This window comes from Ovis aries, chromosome 1 (genome assembly GCF_016772045.2).
Source record: "Ovis aries strain OAR_USU_Benz2616 breed Rambouillet chromosome 1, ARS-UI_Ramb_v3.0, whole genome shotgun sequence".
Taxonomy (NCBI): domain Eukaryota; kingdom Metazoa; phylum Chordata; class Mammalia; order Artiodactyla; family Bovidae; genus Ovis; species Ovis aries.
The window spans coordinates 184,950,749-184,969,698 of NC_056054.1; the positions used below are offsets into that span (position 1 = coordinate 184,950,749).

Consider the following 18,950-nt stretch of genomic DNA (forward strand, 5'->3'; position numbering starts at 1 on the left):
CACCCTTATGGCAGAAAGTGAAGAGGAACTAAAGAGCCTCTTGATGAAAGTGAAAGAGGAGAGTGAAAAAGTTGGCTTAAAGCTCAACATTCAGAAAATGAAGATCATGGCATCTGGTCCCACCACTTCATGGCAAATAGATGGGCAAACAGTGGAAACAGTGTCAGACTTTATTTTTGTAGACTCCAAAATCACTGCGGATGGTGATTGCAGCCATGAAATTAAAAGACGCTTACTCCTTGCAAGAAAAGTTATGATCAACCTAGATAGGAATATTCAAAAGCAGAGACATTACTTTGCCAACAAAGGTCTGTCTAGTCAAGGCTATGGTTTTTCCAGTGGTCATGTATGGATGTGAGAGTTGGATTGTGAAGAAAGCTGAGCACCGAAGAATCAATGCTTTTGAACTGTGGTGTTGGAGAAGACTCTTGAGAATCCCTTGGACTGCGAGGAGATCCAACCAGTTGATCCTAAAGGAGATTAGTCCTGGGTGTTCATTGGAAGGATTGATGTTGAAGCTGAAACTCCAACATTTTGGCCACCTCATGTGAAGAGTTGACTCATTGGAAAAGACCCTGATGCTGAGAAAGACTGAGGGCAGAAGGAGAAGGGGACGACAGAGGATGGGATGGTTGGATGGCGTCACCGACTCGATGGACATGGGTTTGAGTGAACTCCGGGAGTTGGTGATGGCATGCTGCGATTCATGGGGTCGCAAAGAGTCGGACACGACTGAGCGACTGAACTGAACTGAAAATCTTTAAAGGCCCTATCTCCAAATACAGTCAGATTCTGAGGGACTAGGGATTGGGACTTCAACATATGAACATGGAGGGGGCACAATTTAGCTCACACACCCAACAGTCATGACAACACTAGCATCTTTATTTTTCATTATTTATTTGTGGCTGTGCTGCATGGCATGCAAGACCTTAGTTCCATGACCCGGGGTGGGACCTGTGCTCCTTGAACTGGAAGCAAGGACTGCCAGTGGACTGCCAGGGAAGTCCCAATGCTAGCATCCTTAACCTGGAAAGGGGGAGAAGAAAGTGGGAGAGAAAATGTACCTAGAAGAAGGATGAGCTAACACTTATACCCTAGAACAAAGAATTCAGAGCATATTAACCACAGCCCATGAACAAGGAATTATATGACTATTTAATTGGTCGAGCATGAGGATAGGAGGGAGAGCTCTAAAATTGCTGATTTCTAACTTTTAGTTTTTTTCTTCCCCCTGGAGAAGGAAATGCCAACCCACTCCAGTATTCTTGCCTGGAAAATCCTACGGACAGAGGAGCCTGGTGGGCTACAGTCCATGGGCTTGCAAGGAGTTGGACACAACTGAGTAACTGAGCACACAACTCTAGTTTCATGGGCCACCTGGGTAAAAGAAAGGCTAAATCACAGGTGACATTAAAATCTTCCAGTACTGGGTGGGGTGGGGGAGGGATGGAGTGGGAGTTTGGGATTAGCAGATGCAAACTAGTATATAAATAATGAAAAACTACAAGGTCCTACTGTGCAACACAGGGAACTATATTCAAGATCCTGTGATATACCATAATGGAAAAGAATCTTGAAAAAGAATGTGTGTATGTATAACTGAATTAGTCTGCTGTACAGCTGAAATTAAGACAACACTGTAAATCAACTAGACTTCAATTTTTTAAAATCTTCTAATACTCTCAGTCTTCTTCATCTATTTATATACAGCATAGAAGATTGCTTCCTCACTTGGTGAGTCAAAGAAGCTGATGGCACAGTTTGATAAGCATCAATCTTACCCAACTGCAGATAAGATAAATCACAAGTGCTCAGCCACTCAGATGTGTCCAACTCTTTGCAACCCCGTGGACTGTAACCCAGGGATCAAACCCACGTCTCTTGCATCTCCTGCGTTGGCAGGTGGATTCTTTACCATTGTGCCACCTGGGAAGCCCAAGATAAATCATAGAGAAGGACAGAACTCTTCCTTGGGAGTTATATGTGAGCAAAGTGCTTTTTACATCATGATAATCTGCTAAGAGCATAATTTGTATTATCACCAAATAGCTAAATTAGTCCTCCTGTTAACAGTCCTACACTGTCTCCTTGTAACTTGCTTTCTGGGAAATCCTTAGTCCAGTGGAAAAACCCACTGGAACCCAAATCTGACTTCCTTCCACAGACCCAGAGAAAGCTACATATCTTAGAGTAAGGAAGGGGGAAAAGAACAACGGGAAGAGAAAGAAACAGAGAGAATGTCCAGGACAAGGGCTAGACGTAAATTCAGCACCTATCACAGGGCTTACTCACCACTGGGGAGAGAGCAAATGGGGAGAGGATGACTTTCTAACTCTCTGGGTCAGCCTGTCACCATGTAGCTTCATTATCCAACTTGATAAATTGTGAGTTCTTCCCACCATGAGGCCTAGACAGTTAAGAGCTAGCAAACAGAGACAGAGACTCACCGTGTACACATTTCAAATAGGTTTTGTTCTGTTGGTCCAGACATAATGGATGCCTTGTCCAGTGCTCAGTATTACCTTGACCCTGAATCCTAAACAATCCGCAAACCCAGCTTATCATGAAGCAGGGGTGGAAAGGTCTCAGGCTGTTCCAGAAGGAAAATTCTGTGCTTGTGGAGTCCCTCTGGTGAGTCCTCAGTAAAGCACAGAAGAATCTTTGGGCTGAGTCAGTCATTAGCTTTATGGTTCATCTAGGAAAACTTGTTTTGTGACTACCTACACCTGCTGGGTTTGATGGTGCTTAATGGGATCTGGTACATATCATGAGAAGTTTTTTAGAATTATTTGTAAATTACTGTTTATTTAACTGGTGAACTTTACTGTCAGAAAGATCATATTTAATAAAAAATATTATGCAATTAAAAATTAATTGATATTGATTAAGGTCCACTGATTAGTCAATATTACTGTATCAATATAAATTTCCTAATTTTAGACTCTGGTTGTATGACACTAATATTTGGGAAAGCTGAATGAAGGTATATAGGAATTCTTTGACTATTTTCTTGTAGAATTTTTTATAAGCTGAAATTATTTCAACATAAAAAGTTAAACAGAATATTTTAAAACCTATAGAAAGATAATTCACAGGACTTGACGATTTATTCCAAACTTGTGTTTAGGGGCTGGACCCAGGAAAAGAACAACCCTTCAGCATCTCTCCTTTGCTGCCAAGATGATAAAATGCACTGTAGGTCAGATATAGAGGTCTTTGATACAGCAAACTCCTAAATAAATATTAATAGTAATAATTATAGTCTTATGTGGAGATGCTTCTCTATAAATAAAGGAACAAGTCATTATATTAAATACCCTACCAAATATTCTCCAAGTAGCTTCCAAGAAGCTTAGAAACTGCTGTCCTAGAAAAAGGAAACAGGGAGTCATTAAAAAATTTTGAGCAAAGCAGGCAAAGGACAATACCAACAGTTCAGGAAGATTCAACAGGCCTTTAGTGCACAGGATGAAGTGGAAAGAGACCACACTCAGCAAACCCCACTAGGAGTTATTCTAACAATTTAGGAGTGAACGGTCCTCACTGAATGGGCCTGGAAGGAAGAAGCCCAGAGGACAGGCATTTTGAAGCACTCATCAGTCTGGGCCGGGATTAGACTGGAGGTGGAGGCAGAAAGAGAGCAATGAGTCAGTGGTTACTTGAAGATGTCTCATCAAGATGACTGGTGCAGTGCTGGTGTCACTGGAAAATGGAAGGAAAGATCACACACAGAGCTTGGGGCGCAAACTCCAGTGGCTCCAGAGGCCAGGCAGGTGCAAAGTGGTGGGCTTTCAAACTGGACAACTGATGTCTCTAAACAAGGTGGTGGTCCAGGGGGTTGATAGAGCTTGGCATCAGCAGTTCTTGCTATGTGGGAATGCACTTTTGATGTTACCAGATCTTCAATTTCTGCAGGGGAAGCCAGAAATCCAGATCTCATATGTGAAAAATATTAACTCTTTAATGTTGGCGATTAACTTTTTAAAACTTTAAAACATGGCATGTGCTAAACCAAACACATCTGTGGGCCAGATTTGGCAGGCAGGCTATCTATCAATTGTAAGCTCTGACAAAGAGAGAAGGTCAGGGGTCAAAGTTCATAAACTGTCTTGGTGATACACAGGAAGATAAGAGACTGTAACGGGATCCAGTAACTAAAATACTATACCTAAACTTTTTCCAGCCTTCTGAGCTGTATGAATGTCCCTACCCTTCAAGTCTATATATGGATTTGAATTTACACAGGAAATCTAATCTAATCCTCAGGATGGTTAAATAATAAGAATTTAAGTGCTTACTGTGTGCTGAGTACACAGAGGTCAAATAATTTCAAATTAAATAGAGAAGAAAACACATGCCCTCCTGAAACCGTGAGACAAATTATGAAATATCCTGGGAGACTGCTTTCTCCATATTAGGTTAGAATATCTGAGTCACCTTAAATCCGAGACTGCCCCCCAAAATCACTTCCATTTAGCAACCTTTGCAATAACGCCTGTGTGTGTGTGTGTGTGTGTGTGTGTGTGTGTGTGTGTGTGTGGTATGCCTGAATCTCTAACCAGAAATCTGATTTCCTCAGCAGTGGTTGCAAAGCGACAGCCTGCCTCCATGCCTCCCTCCGCTTGGGAGGGACTTAGCTGGGTTGGGGGTACCTGGGCGCCGGCAGAGGAGGCTGGGAGTGGCAGGCGGAAAACCGCTTTCCGTCAGGTTTCTCCGCTGGAATCCCTGTCTTTGTTTCTGTCATTACTCTTTAAGTGTTTATGTAGGAGGAGACAGGCACCGAAATAGAAAGTGTCAAAGAGATGATGACAATGAAGATAAAAACAAGGCAGGACTTTTTTTTTCAGTCCCACCTAGCCCCATCCAACCAGAAAGCCAGCGCGCCTCCTCTGGCGTCTTCAAAGAGCCGTCGGTGGGGCAGGAAGCGGGCGGTTCGGGCTGCGGGTGCTCCTAGGAGCGCGGCGATTTCCTCCGAGCCGCCCAGTTATCTCCAGAGCCGCCGAGCAGCTCTCCTAAGAGCGCGTTCTCTCCCCCACCCGGTCCTCCTCAACCCACCCACCTACTTCCTCCGGCTCCAAACACACACCAGAGCGGAGCTGCCAAAAATTTCCACCCTCCGCCCCCCTCCCTAGCTAACTTCCTTCCAGCATTTCCTGAGCTGGATGATCCTAGGATTTGTAAGACAGGAAAAAAGGAAGGCGTGAGGGCGGGCGAGAGAGACAGGATGCTGGGTTTTCGTCCTACCCAAGCCGTCTGAAGACTGGACAGCGCGCGCCGGGCGGAGGACCCACGGCAGCCCCCCCGGGCGGTCTCCGCGCCCCTCGCCGCCGCCGGCCGCCCTGCGCTCTCGGCCACTCCCCGGGCTTCGGGAAGGCGGACTCCGGAGAGCTCGCCCTCCCTCCGAAGGAGAGGAAAACACCCGAAGAAGACACCGCGGGAGGCCGTGAAAGTCCCGGGGACTCCAAGTGAGGAAGTGGCACTCCCAGCGCGCCGGCCCGCCGCCGCTGCCAGCTCCGCACGGCCTGCGGCACCGCGGCCCTGGAGGAGCGCGCCGTGGAGTTCAGGCTCCGCGCCCGCGCCGGGCTCCGCGCCCCGCGGGCTCCATGCGCGCTGCCCCGGGGCCCAGGCTCTTCCCCACGCCCATGCGGCCCCCCAGCGCCGCGCCGCAGCCACTGATCTAACCTCCCCCCGGAGACCATCGTAGGCGCGGTGCCAAGCAGAGAGGGGAGGGCGAGACGGAGGGGCAACCTCTTTGGGACTAACTCATGAAGAACAAGGGTGCCAAGCAGAAGCTGAAACGAAAGGGAGCCGCCAGCGCCTTCGGCTGTGACCTGACGGAGTATCTGGAGAGCTCAGGACAGGATGGTAAAGTGCCTTCTCCCCCTTCCCCCCACCCCCCACCGCTTCTTTTTGTTTCGGAGCGAGAGAGGGAGACTCTCGCAGGGCGTGTTGCATTCATTTCACAAGTTAATGTATTCCAGGCCTGTGCACTCGTGGTACTTTTTTTAAACAAAAAACATATATGATTCTTAAGGTGCATAACGCTGCCACCCCGACGTGCAGAGGTTATGTCACCCCTTCCGTTTGTGTCCCACGAGCCGTTAATGGGCGGTGCTGCCGCACGTCTGACCGGCTACTCTGGGGGGTGCGGGTGAGGGCGTGAGAGGTCCTGCTCCCAAAACTTGGGTGTCGGAGGGGAAGGATGAGGGCTGGACCTGAGGGATGCTGTTCGGTGGGTTTCTCTGGGCACATAATTATGACCGCCTTAGGTGTCCCTCCAGGGCTCTCCAATTTCGTCCGCTCACATCTTTTTTTATTAATGTGCTGGAAGGCAGGGGGTGCGGTGGATCCTGGCTGGGGGAGTGGTTGCACAAACATTTTCTGAATTTCTGAACTGATGCCAAATATATAGTACATCCCTCCCTCCCCCTTCCCAACCCTTCAGACCCTTTACCTCCTCTGGGCTCTCAGAGGAGCATTTGGTGTGTCAGACAAGAAGAGTGTTGTGAAAAGGTCAGAGGGCCTTGATTTTAAAATAGTTTAGGGCATGTAAGAGAATAGGAGAGCCTCTCTGTTTTTAAGGTCAGATTGGAGAAAAAGGAATCCTCCAGAGTAGAGACAATTTAAATATTTGTTGGGGGGAGGGTGAAAGAAAACAATCTAGAACAGAGTAATGGCATTTGAGGTTAGAAGTTTTTAATCATAGGAAAGTTGGGGAAATTGAGCATTAAATGACTCCTTTTGTAAGGTTGACTGGCCCTGCATTTATCCATGACAAAAAGGCCTTGTCTTCAGAAACTTAAGTGAGAGAAGAAAAAAATCCACTATATGGGCCTTGTGTTTATACATAGATAGATACAACAAAGGGGGGAAACTGAAGGGCTAGCTGGGCAGAATAATTCTGCCTCCAGGAAAGTAATCTCAAAAACTATTTGATTAGCTCATATCAAATGTGCATCTCAAAAACAGAGCAGTGCTTTTGTTTCTATTTCTTTTTTTTTTTTTAAGCCTCAGCACCACCTAGTAATTTGCAGTGGTGTGATATTCCTGTGGTATTCTTGAGTTCAGAGGCTGCCGTGTCTTTTGAACAAATGAATGGCTTAGTATTTTACAGCTTGAGGGACCACAGGTTTCAAAACTGCCTCTTTTAAAACTGGGACACAACGGAGTCAATTCATTTAATCCCATCCAGCAATCTAGAGAGGTAGATTTGAAATAACATCCTTGAATTGATTTTTTTTTTTTTTTTGAGAACTCCAAGTATGCATCTTAACCACTGCCATCAGGCGTTCAGAATGAAATGTTTTCCTCCACCTGTTTTCAGCAGGGGGACTTCAGGGTCTTGTCCGGGTTCACTTATGAATGTTCCCACCAAGTGGATGTTAAACTCTGGGCCCTCACTCCAAAGCTGAGAGGTACATGGAGGTGCTTCTTAGCCCTGCCCTGTTCTGACCATGTCACAGATCCTAGAATAAGCAAAGAATCCCAGGGTTCTGTGAAGACACCTCAAAGGCAGCCTTAAACAGTTCCTCTTTCACTTGATTTATATTTTGAGTTTTCATATATGTTTTGTGTGGGGGGGTGGCGGGAAGAGAGGGGGATACTGCTTAAAGAAAAAAAAATGTTAAAACCAGTACCCAGTGCATCCTGCCCTGGGGAGAAGGGGGGAAGCCCAGAGAGGTAAACTGACCTGCCTAAGGTCATACAGTCAGTCATGAAGGGTGCAGAGGTCTCTGGCCCACTTGGCTCCTTTCCCCTCCTTGGCTTCCTTGTCTAGGCCAACATTCTCCTCTAATGATTTTTTTTCCCCCTAAATTGAAAGCAGACAGTCCTGCCCCAGAATCAGCAAGCTTTCAAGGCTGACATACCTGAATAAAGTTCAGCTTTGAAAGAGAAGGAAACTGACCCACTTAATGACCCACCATTATTGTGCCACATAGGAATTAGGCTTGCCTAATAAGCGCTTATGTAAAATGAGAATAATTAGGATTTCTTCTCTCTCATATCTAGAACTAGTTAGGCAGCTGTGTCATTTTCTTTAGAGGGTAGCATCAATAAATAGCGTGGAGGCTAATTGTTTTCTCTAAAACAATGTGTCCTCCTCATGACTGTTCTGAAACATGCATTGGTCGGCCTCCAGGGAGGAAAAACTGACTTAGGCAGTGTTCCTTTGCCCATGACCTTGGGAGTTCAGCCCAGAATACTGAGGGTGACAGGTAACTAGGATCTAGAAGGCTGTCACAAAATTAACATTGTGCATGCTAAGTCACTTCAGTTGTATCAGACTCTAGGCGAACCAGTGGTCAGCCTGCCAGGCTCCTCTATCCATGGGATTCGTCAGGTAAGAATACTGGAGTGGGTTGTCATTCTCTCCTCCAGAGGTTCTTCCCAACCCAGGGATCAAACCCCAGTCTCCTCTGTCTCTTGCACTGGTAGGTGGGTTCTTTAGCACTAGCGCCACCTGGGAGCCCCAAGACTAACATCACAGCTCCTCAAACTTTGGAGGTCAAGGATGGAATGAGACAGAAAAAATGGATTCAGGTCTGGGTGCACAGGGCAGAAGGGAAGAACAGAGATGTGGGGGATCCAAGAAAACCCCTGTGTCGTTGGGGGGAGGGAGGGAAATCTCTGAGCTAGGGTACAAGACAAAGGTGGTTGGTGACAGTTAAATGTTCTCAGGTCACCTGAACATGGGGAATTTACACCCCTGGACTGAGCAGAGAGGAAAAATGTCATTCACCTTTGCAATTTGCAGTAGCTGAGTCCTGCTGCATTCAGTTAAACAAATCTGATGGGGCAAGATGTTTAGGTGACAAATAGGTGTTCATCTTTGAGCAGATGTTGCTTGGGGCCAGTTTTGTCTTTAATCTTTAGGAGGCTGATGAAAAACAGAAACCTTTTCTTAGGAAACACTCACAGAGACACACACAGATAATGTCCTGTGTACAGTTTCTGTGGGCATCCACACAGATGCCAGGTTCAGATCCTGCTGTTGACCGTCCCCAGCTGCAGACAGATTTGATGCAAATGGCCAACTTCCCCCTTTTGCTTCTACGGCCACTTTTCTCCAGCCTGGTGAGAACACCCAAGAATGGGGTGAAGTTGCTCCTGGGCAACCTGGCCAGCTTTTCTCTCACTTACCCTCCAGCACAGTGGCTGCTGCCCCAACCCCCAGCTCTCCCCTGGGAACCAGATAATTTTCTCTTCCTGTCTGGAATAGAGGGAGAAGATCATCCCTTCCTCACTGCTGATGCTGAAAACAGTCGTTTTCTTTTTCTTCTTTTTGACCACTGACTAAGAAGACCCTTGCTTGCAGCTATGTCATGAAAACCACAGCATCGTATCGCCTGCAGTTGAAAGGCTGTGGGCGAAGCCCTGTGAGACCAGCACGCATCCAAGAGCATTTCCTACCTCTCCCCTCTGGGCCGAGTGCCTTGGGTCTTCTCACAGTGCCTGGAAACATTGGGGCAAGGAGTCAAGGGACCAGTTAGAGAGCATTACAGGAAAGCTGTCTTCTATTCTGTCTCTATTCTGGTTGCACTCTCAGAGCTGAGGGCTTCCTCACTCTCCCCAACAGTCTCTGCCATCTGACTCACTCCTGGGTAACCACTGTCGGGGTGGTGGTTTGCCATGATGGCAGCACAACAGAACCATGTGGGGAGCCTTAAGAAAAGTTGATGTCTGGGCCTCCTCTCAGAACAATTAAATCAGGATCTCTTGGCGCATGGGTATGTTTTAAAAGCTTCCTAGATGATTCTTCTGCAGGAAAAGTTGAGAACCACTGCTTATAGTGCAGGGATTTACAGATCATTTAGTCTCTGGATAATCAGCCTTGACTATTCAGAAGGTGCCCTCTGAGTGTTTGATAAGAACATTGTTCATGAAGGTTTTTTTCAAGTTCTTATCACGTTGAAAAAGAATATGTACCGATTTAATGGACGTGAGTTTGAACAAACTCCAGGAGATAGTGAAAAACAGGGAAGCCTGGTGTGCTGCAGTCCATGGGGTTGCAAAGAGACGGACACGACCTAGTGACTGAACAACAACAATGTGTATGTGTGTGTATTTGATTTGAGGGAGTCTAGAAGGTTCATAATGAATAAATAAACACCCATTACCAAATAAAATTTTCAAGCTTGACGAGAGTAAGATGGCCCTAGTACCTCAAAGAACAAGGATAAGGCAATGAGAACTTTGAGGTGTAGTTATTCTAAGTGTACTTCTTAGGCTAAGTCATTCTCTTACTTTGTTCATTCACTTATTTAACAAACAGCTATAAGGTGCTGTAGAGGTATGGTGGAAGAGAAAGAAACAGACACCCCAGACTCAAGAAATTTACAGTCTAAGGGATGTAAACGAACTTTCAGAAACCAATGGCTTTGAAGTTAGTTGTTATAACTGAAGGAGAAAATGCAAAAGCTCTTATCTTCGATTAAACAGACAAGAAACCCAAACATAAACAGGACAAAGTCTGAGCAAGGAAGGTGAATGTTTTTCTGTTCAATAGAAGATTTACCACTGAATGGAGAACCAGGGCAAGGGTATTCCGTTGGCTTAGTGGTTTTCTTCCCAGCGTCTTGCCTGGCACATCATTATCACACCTTCCCTAGCTGACTGTCCATCCTTTGGGTCTTAGCTGCTTCTGGAAACCTTCCTTGATCCTCCCAAGTCAGGTGCCCCCTGCTGGGGGCTTCCATTAGGAGTTCTGGAAGCGTGCTGTCTGGAGCAGAATCCAGACTTTGGCTGTTCCCAGCTGAGTGACTGTGGAGCAGGCTACTTACCCCCTCTGGCTCTCCCTTTCCTCGTTTGTGAAATGGGGATAAGGGGACTGATGTGAAGAGAAATGAGTTACTACAAGCAAAGCACTTAGAAGAGGGCATGCATAAGGTAAGCTCTAAATGTAGCTTCCCTGGTGGCTCAGTGGTGGAGAATCTGCCTGTCAATGCAGGAGACTCAGGTTCGATCCCTGGGTCGGGATGATACCATGGAGAAGGAAATGGCAATCCACCCCGGTATTCTTGCCTGGGAAATCCCATGGACGAAGGAGCCTGGCAGACTGCAGTCCATGACGTGACTGAGCAACTAAACAACAACAACAACAAATGTAGCTATTGTCATCGTAACATTGTGAGTGTGCCCTAAAATAACCACATACTATCTATGCCATGACCGAATGAATGCCTAAGGGCTCCCATGAAACAAATAAATGATGTGGTCTGGTAAAGAATCTGCCTGCAATGCAGGAGACCCCGCTTCAATTCCTGGGTCAGGAAGATCCGCTGGAAAAGGGATAGGCTACCCACTCCGGTATTCTGGCCTAGAGAATAGTTCATGGGGTCGAAGAGTCAGACACGACTGAGCGACTTTCACTTCACTTTCACATGGGTTAGTTAATTGCCAAGAGGGACAGGAAGCAGATTGGTTGCTCCACTAAGCGGAGAGTTCACAGAGGGATTTCCCAGAGCCCCAGTGGTGGGGGAGCAAAACGTCAACCTGAAACTATAGGGCCCTGAGAAAGATCTGAGAAAGATACCCTGTCACTCCCAGACCTGCAGGGGACTGAAGAGAAGTCCAGTCCTGGAGGTGGAGCTTGTGGAGACAGAACAGCCACCTCCTGGGCTTGCGTTTGGAGAGGTATCCCCAAATCTGGGCTCTCACAGTGAAACAGGAAGAACTAAAAGAGGAGAATTAAGGCTTTTAAACCTGAAGCAAACTAACTGACAGCGTGAAGCCAAACTGTAAGTAACTGTGTATGGTCTGGATGTGGCAAACAACCCACCCAGAGGATGGAAACAGCCATTCCACCTACGTACATCCCTCCCTCCTGCCCACTGTCTAGACCTCTGCCAAGAGCCCCTTGACCACAGGCATAGCCTTGCCCTTCCTCCATCCCATTACCCCCACTGGCAGCTGCCTAGATGCCTTTTAACCTCAGGAGACCTAGGCCTTTAGACAGTTAAGGAAACCCTTGGTCCTGTTGCCCCAGACCTGCCCTGGAGCCCAGTGGACCATCTGCTGGGGCAGAGGGAAACAGGTTGAAACTAGAAACACATTTTCCCATAGATGATGCTGTGGGTGGTGGATTATCTCCCCAGTGCCATTAGAGCTATGGTTTTTGATGCATTCTTTTTCTTTCCCCCCTTAGTCCATTAGGCATCTGTGGGCTGTCCTGGAAACTTCCTTCTGTGGGAGTGGGGCCTGGGGAAAAACACATAAATTCCAGAAGCTGAGCGACCAAGGCAGTTCTGAATCACTTGTTGAGGACCAGTCGTCCCCAGGAGTCACCTCACTGCAGAAAGTTCCTGGGATTTTGTGGCAGAGGGTGCAAGAGGAAGACAGGGGTTAGAGGCCCAGGATTCCATCTGGGGATGAGAGGTGACACTCAGCTCCTTTTCATTAGATATTGCAGCTAAAAATGTCTGGAACAAAGTACCCATAGACCCTCAGGTTGGGACTCCTTGGTGCTTCCTCCAGAACAACCCATCCTCAGGTTGGGACTCCCTGGGGCTTCCTCCAGAGCAGGCTGCTCAGGGTGAGTGGTACCTCCCTACCCCATCCCTGGTCTCAGGACTCCACTTCCCTCTGTGTGGTTCCTTGACACCAGTCTTGAGGCCCAGGAACATGGCTATGCTTGCTCTTTTGGTTTTCTGTTTTGTTTTTGCTTATTGCTTGTCCTGTATTGAAGCCAAGGTGGCATTTTCTTTCCAACTCATCATCACACTTCCAGTTAATTTTCTTTTTACTTGCGGGTGCATGTCCCACCTGATCTTCTGTTTCTTTTTTATGCTCCTACAATTGTCACGTGTCAGTTTAATGAGTTTTGGTGTCTCTCCCTCAAAGGACCATCCTTGAGTCCTAATTAAGGTGGGGCCACAGCCTGATAGAACTTAGGCCATCTAAATCGCATCCCCACCTTGTCCCTCTAATCTGCACTGCCCCCCCCCCACCCTGCCCCCGATGCAATTTTAGGTCAGACTTAAAATAAAGGATCCCTGAGGAAACATGCTGATTTCAGTTCAGAAGAGAATAGATACTGGTGATAGATTTTTAAGAGCAGCTTTTTGATAGAGAAAGATGAGAATGTTAGGCTTCTAAAAGGAGGAAGAGGAAGGAGAGAAGAAACCCGGAAATGAAAGCTGAGCCCCAAATCACAGCTACTTGTTATTTTTATTAGTAGAATTACAGTCTGCATTGTTTGTTTACTATGTGCTAGTCACTTGATACATACAAAGTAATATTTTCGAAATCTGTACGAATTGGGACATTTTCCCCCTTTTAATAGCGGAGAAAACTGAGAGGTTAAATCACTTGCCAAGATTATTGAGATAACAAAAGCAGAATTTAAATCAAGATCTGTCTGACTCCCAAAGCCACGCATGGTCTTAGGCACAAAGACAATTTCCCAAAATAGCATATTTCATAATTTGACGTTTATGTCATAGTTTTGTCCGGAAAAAAAAAACAAAAAACTTCGAAAAGTGGCCTTTTCTCACTTGCATTGTTATTCCCCCAGCCTAGGTCTGCAATAGTAATAACAGCTAACGTTTGCACAGCACTTCACCCCTACCTACTTGCTTTCAAGTCCAGCCAGGCCCCACCTTTTCCTCCCAGGCCCCTCCCTGACCACTGCAGCCACAGTCCTCCTTCCTTCTTTGAACAGCCCTTGCCTGAGACTCAGAGGCATCCAGTTTAGTCCTCATTCTCCTCGTTACCCTGTTTTCTCACGGGCTTTGTGTTTACAAGGCCGTGAGCTCTGCTAAAGGTGGGGGCATCAGGCAGCTCATGCAGACTGAGGAGCTCGCTGGCCTCCCCGAGGCCAGCACACCGCTGATGTTTGGTTTCCTCCTCAGGAAGCCAGAGGGAGAGCCCTCCTAGGAAGCTCAGGACCTGGGCCACGGCTGCCGTGCTGCTGGAATATAAGGAATCCAAGACTGTCCAAGGTTCCCAAGGGCGCAAAGCTCCTCGCAGATAGAAACAGACCCAGGCTTTGCACAGGGCGCCCCGGAAACATCACCTTTCCCTAATGCCTTGCCAGTCACTCATTGATATGAACCACCTTCTTGGTGGGGTCTTAGAACCAACTGAGTTTGTGGGATCGAGTCTCAGGCACTCTGTTCTAGTTCAAGCGTGGCTGATGCACATCGGGCCTTGGGGCCATGCCCATGACTTGATGCTGGCCAGTATGATGCCCATGACCAGTATGCCTCTGGGGGCCCCCTCACCACTACCCCCAGAGGGAGGGGGGGAGGTCACCTTCCCCAAAAGCAGCTTATACCAGCTCTTGCTTTATAGACAGCGGAAAACTGACATATAAAGCAGCAGGCTGGCAAACTACAAATCTGTAGCTTCAAGAACTGAGCTAATTTGTGTAGTTATGCATATTTCTTTCCCTAGCTCTTTTCATGTTTTTATTCAGAAGCCATCTTATATGGGGCTTTCAATTCAATGCAACAAATATTTAATGGGACTCTAATATGCTAGACGCTCTGGGGTTCACAAAGATGCTCTCAAATTGCTCTCAGCCTAATGGGTTGTGTAAGACAGGGAAATTACGGAGGATGTAAAGAACAGACTTTTTGGACTCAATGGGATATGATTGGAGAGAATAGCATTGAAACATGTATATTATGACATGTAAAATAGATGACCAGTCCAAGTTTGATGCATGAAGCAAGGCACCCAAAGCAGGTACTCTGGGACAACCCAGAAGGATAGGGTGGGGAGGGAGGTGGGAGGGGGGTTCAGAATGGGGGGACACGTGTATACCTGTGGCTGATTCATGTCGATGTATTGTAATTATCACAATATTGTAAAGTAATTATCCTCCAATTAAAATAAATTTAAAAAATTTTTACCAAAAAAAAAAGTACTGAAAATGAAATGAGGGCTTTACAGAAGGTGCAAGAGGAGATGTTAACATGCAAGGCAGCTGAGTGAAAGAAAACTATGAGTGGGTTGTTTGTAAGGGGAAAAAAAATCAATAAAACAATAAACATCATCTGACCGGTGAGGAATGACGGAGATGTGGGGAGAGAGAGCGGGTTGGTTTCTGCAGACAGGAAGCCACATGGCTTCGCCTGATACTTGTAATTGGTCACACCCTTCTGAGCCCTGGGGGAGAAGATGGTGAAACTGTGGGAAAGGTAGTTGAGAGTGACTTCTAAAGGCCAGGCTTGTAAGGGGAGATCCTGGCTGGGGGGTCAAGCCGCCTTCAGGGGCAGCGAGTGATCTACCATCAGGAGAAGGCGCTATGGCTGATCACAAGCGTGGCAGCTGGTTTGGCTGTGTCTGTGCCCTGCCCAAGAGCAGGGGAATGGAAAATTCTGTTTAAAGGGAAAACTCATAATGTTAACTGACCACTCTAATTATGCTTCCTGCCTAATCAAACAGTATAGCATAAATGTGCAACCTCAGTCTCTCCCCACTGTGTGCCAAAGTTCTTGTTTTGCTCTCCATTTTATCTTTTTATTTTTTGGCTGAGCCATGCAGCTAGTGGGATCTAGGTTCCCCAACCAGATTGAACCCTGGCCATGGCAGTGAAAGCTCGGAATCCTAACCATTCAGCCACCAGGGAACTCACCTGCCCCCATTTTATATATGAACACCAACTCTGAGAAGTGAAGCAACTTGCCTAACATCACCAAGCTAGGAATTGGGAGAACCAGAACTCAAATCACGTCTGTCTGACATTCAATTCCCTTTCCACGGCTTTGTCTCCTCTGGACCCAAACCGCTGCAGTTATGCTGGCAGGAAATCTGTCTGATATGCAGAGTTCATTTACCCATGCACTGTCAAGGTGATAAGTTCAGTAGGATTTAGTTCGACTTTACTAAAACTGCTGGCATCCCCAGTTTTTCAAAGTCAAACATGTAGGTTCCAAATGGCAGGATTCTAAAGAGAGAGCATGCCCTGTTACCATAAGTAGCCCCTTCCACCACTGCTTTCCCATCTGTTTCCTGCATGCTGAGTATTATTGGGAAACAATGATGTCAACTCTTCCATATAAATCTACACCTCCCTGCTCGCCCCTCCCCTACAATGCATATTTTTGTTCCTCTTTCTGGCTTTTGTCTTACTGTTCTGTTCTTTAAGACTCACGCTTTTTGGCGTCGATTGTTGGCTTTCTTTTTAATAAGTTTTAGCTATTTAAGCTGCATTGTGGCCTTCAAAGTGCACATGCATTCTTGGGTCCATATTTGGGAAAGCCTTTGTTGGCTAACAGCTAGAGTATGGGCCTGTTGTTAGTGAAGAGAAGCCATTTTGCTTTCTGGAAAAGCAAAAGCTGGGTGCAGGGCTCTGAATCTGGCTCAGAGCTGAGGACACAGACCCCACTCAGGGGCTCTTGGGAGCTGCATTGGACCCTGGGCACAGAGCCTGCAGCTGAACATACCCACTGAGTAATCTGTATTCCCTCACCCAAACCTGACTGTCAAACAAGATGTGGTTTCTTCAGTTCCCCCATTTTTTTTTTTACTGCCCCTAAAGTCAACTTTATTTCAGAAAGGAATGGGGGAGCTGTTCTGGAGGCAGGTGGCAGGGAAGAGTGTGAGTTGTGAATTCTGGGTTAAAGAGTTCTGGACCGCTCTTTTTAAGGCTCTGGCAATGATACTCAAACTCTACCTGGCATTAAGTTTGACTAAAATTGTAGTGTTTACTTTTAAAGTTTAATTTCATTTAAAATTTAATTAAAATTTCAATCAAAAAGTTTAAAAATATTGGTCAAATTTTACTGCACTATTAGGACACTATAAACAGTATTAGAGATACTCCTTTAATTCCCTTTTGAGCTCCTTGAAACAAAATAGACCTGTAGCAAAAGTTTCAGATGGGCGTTTGCGTAGGTGCTGCAGTACCTGGGTCTAGGGAGAACATGCAGTTCCTCGGAATGAGTTCTGCAGAGACAGGGCTGCCAGCTGTAAGTGTGCCTGCAGGTCGGTGTTCTGAGCTCAGCCCTTCAGGAACTCTGCTCTTGGAGGTCTGAGATGGGACCTAGGAATCCACATTTTTGACGATGAGCTCCAGGTGATTGTTTTATCTTTGGCCTACTGATCTCACTCTGACTAGCTTGTCAAAAGCAGCAGCTAAGTGAAACCACATGATTTTTATTTTTTTCTTGTTACACTTTTTATATTGCCCCAAATGTCAACAGTGAATATGTATTTTTTACCACTTAAATTGAGAGGAAAAAACTTTTAAAACTATGATGGGAATGGGGTGTCTTGATTCATTGAATTTTTCATGAAGCCATTTTGTTCTACTCCTTATTTAAAAGAATAATCTTCATAAAGTCTCAGTTTGGTTTCCTGCCTTGATAGCTACAGGCTCATGAAATCAGTTAACCTCTCTGAGAAGCAAAGCATGTAGCAAAGTGGTTAGTGTGTGGCTTTTATGCTGATAGTCTGCCTTGGTTCAAATCTCAGCTCTACCTCATGCTAGTTTTGTGATTATGGATAGGTTACCAAACCTCTCTGTGCCTCAAGTTTCCTCATCTATAAAATAGTGGTGTGAGAATACAAGTGCGTATCACACAGGGTCATTGCGAGGATTAAGTAGGCTAGTGTACTGCCTGGAATTTAGTTAACCTTCCGTGAGCATTAACTACAGTTATTTCCTTGGTTGATTAGAAATCTTAACCTGTTTCAGCCTCATTACTCAGAATGTGGTTCCTGAGTAATGCTATAGACATTCAAGTTGAGAAGGAACTGAGAACAAATATTCCAAGGCCCCCATCTACCCCTAGGGGCTGCTGCTTCTTTTTTAAAAAATTCTATTATATACACATATGGAGAGGAAATGGCAGCCCACTCAAGTATTCTTGCCTGGGAAATCCCATGCACAGAGGAGCCTGGCGGGCTGTAGTCCATGGAGTGCAAAGAGTCCGACATAACTTAGTGACCAAATAGCAACAAACAGATATATGGATAATTATTTATTTTCTTTGGTTGAATGCATAAAAATGCTAGGTTTTAGATTCTTATTGGTTGATAAATATTTCTGGATGGGAATGTGGTAAAATTTCTAAATTGAACATTTCTTTAGTAATCAGAAAAAGAAAACAATTTAAAAACAAAACTGGAAAGAAATAAAATGAGGGTTATGGGTTATGGCAAAAGGCTGTAATCATAGTGACAGCCCTCCGACCTTCTACTTTTCATCTGTATTTCAGGAGACTTATAAATCTGGCAAGTGAGTCTGTTTGTGTCATTGATGGAACAGGGTAAGGAGGGGTTTTAGCCGGCCTGTATGACATTTCAGATATGTCTGTTTCTTTGCTTCACAGTTGCATTTTGACAGTTGTCTGATGAAGTGTATCTGGCTCAATTTTAGGCTGTATGAACAGCATCTTAGGCTGTAGAGTGTGTATGGATTGAGGGACCCACACTGCACTCTTAACATGTTGGATCCACCAGGGAGTCTGTGTTCATTTCTCAGTGCTCCACCTGAAGATGGAAACTGATACACAGACGCGTATTTAGGAACGTGATCAGGATGGTAAAGTTTAGATGTTTACTACTGCTCATGTCCAACAGGGCTTCCCTGGTAGCTCAGAGAGTAAAGAATCGGCCTGCACTGCATGAGACCCAGGTTCGATCCCTGGATTGGGAAGATCCCCTGGAGAAGAGAATGGCTACCCACTCCAGTATTCTCACCTGGAGAATTCCATGGACAGAGGAGCCTAGCGGGCTACAGTTCATGGGGTCGAAAAGAGTCAGACACCACTGAGCGACTAACACTTTCATGTCCAACAACTTGTCATAGTTTCCTAAATTGTCTCCATCTTTGAGTAGAAAGAAAATGAGCTCCTCGAAAACTGACCATTCTCTGTTTAGATGTGTGTTAGATGTTTGCAGGGCTGGTTCCTTTCTGGAGGCTCTCAGGAAGACTCTGTTTCTGTAACTTCTCCAGCATGAGAGGCTGTCTTCATCTTTTAGCTTATGACCCCTCA

General features: G+C 45.9%; 1 protein-coding gene across 1 annotated transcript in view; it reads left to right on the forward strand.

Moving 5' to 3' along the window:
• Window positions 1-5,325: 5,325 nt before the first annotated feature.
• The window catches only part of ARHGAP31 (Rho GTPase activating protein 31), a 121,974-nt gene continuing 108,349 nt past the window's right edge, over window positions 5,326-18,950 (forward strand). Inside the window, exon 1 of the mRNA XM_004002941.5 lies at window positions 5,326-5,868. Within this exon, the coding sequence (XP_004002990.2) occupies window positions 5,769-5,868 (100 nt within the window). The 5' untranslated portion in view covers window positions 5,326-5,768. The remainder of the gene's footprint in view (window positions 5,869-18,950) is intronic.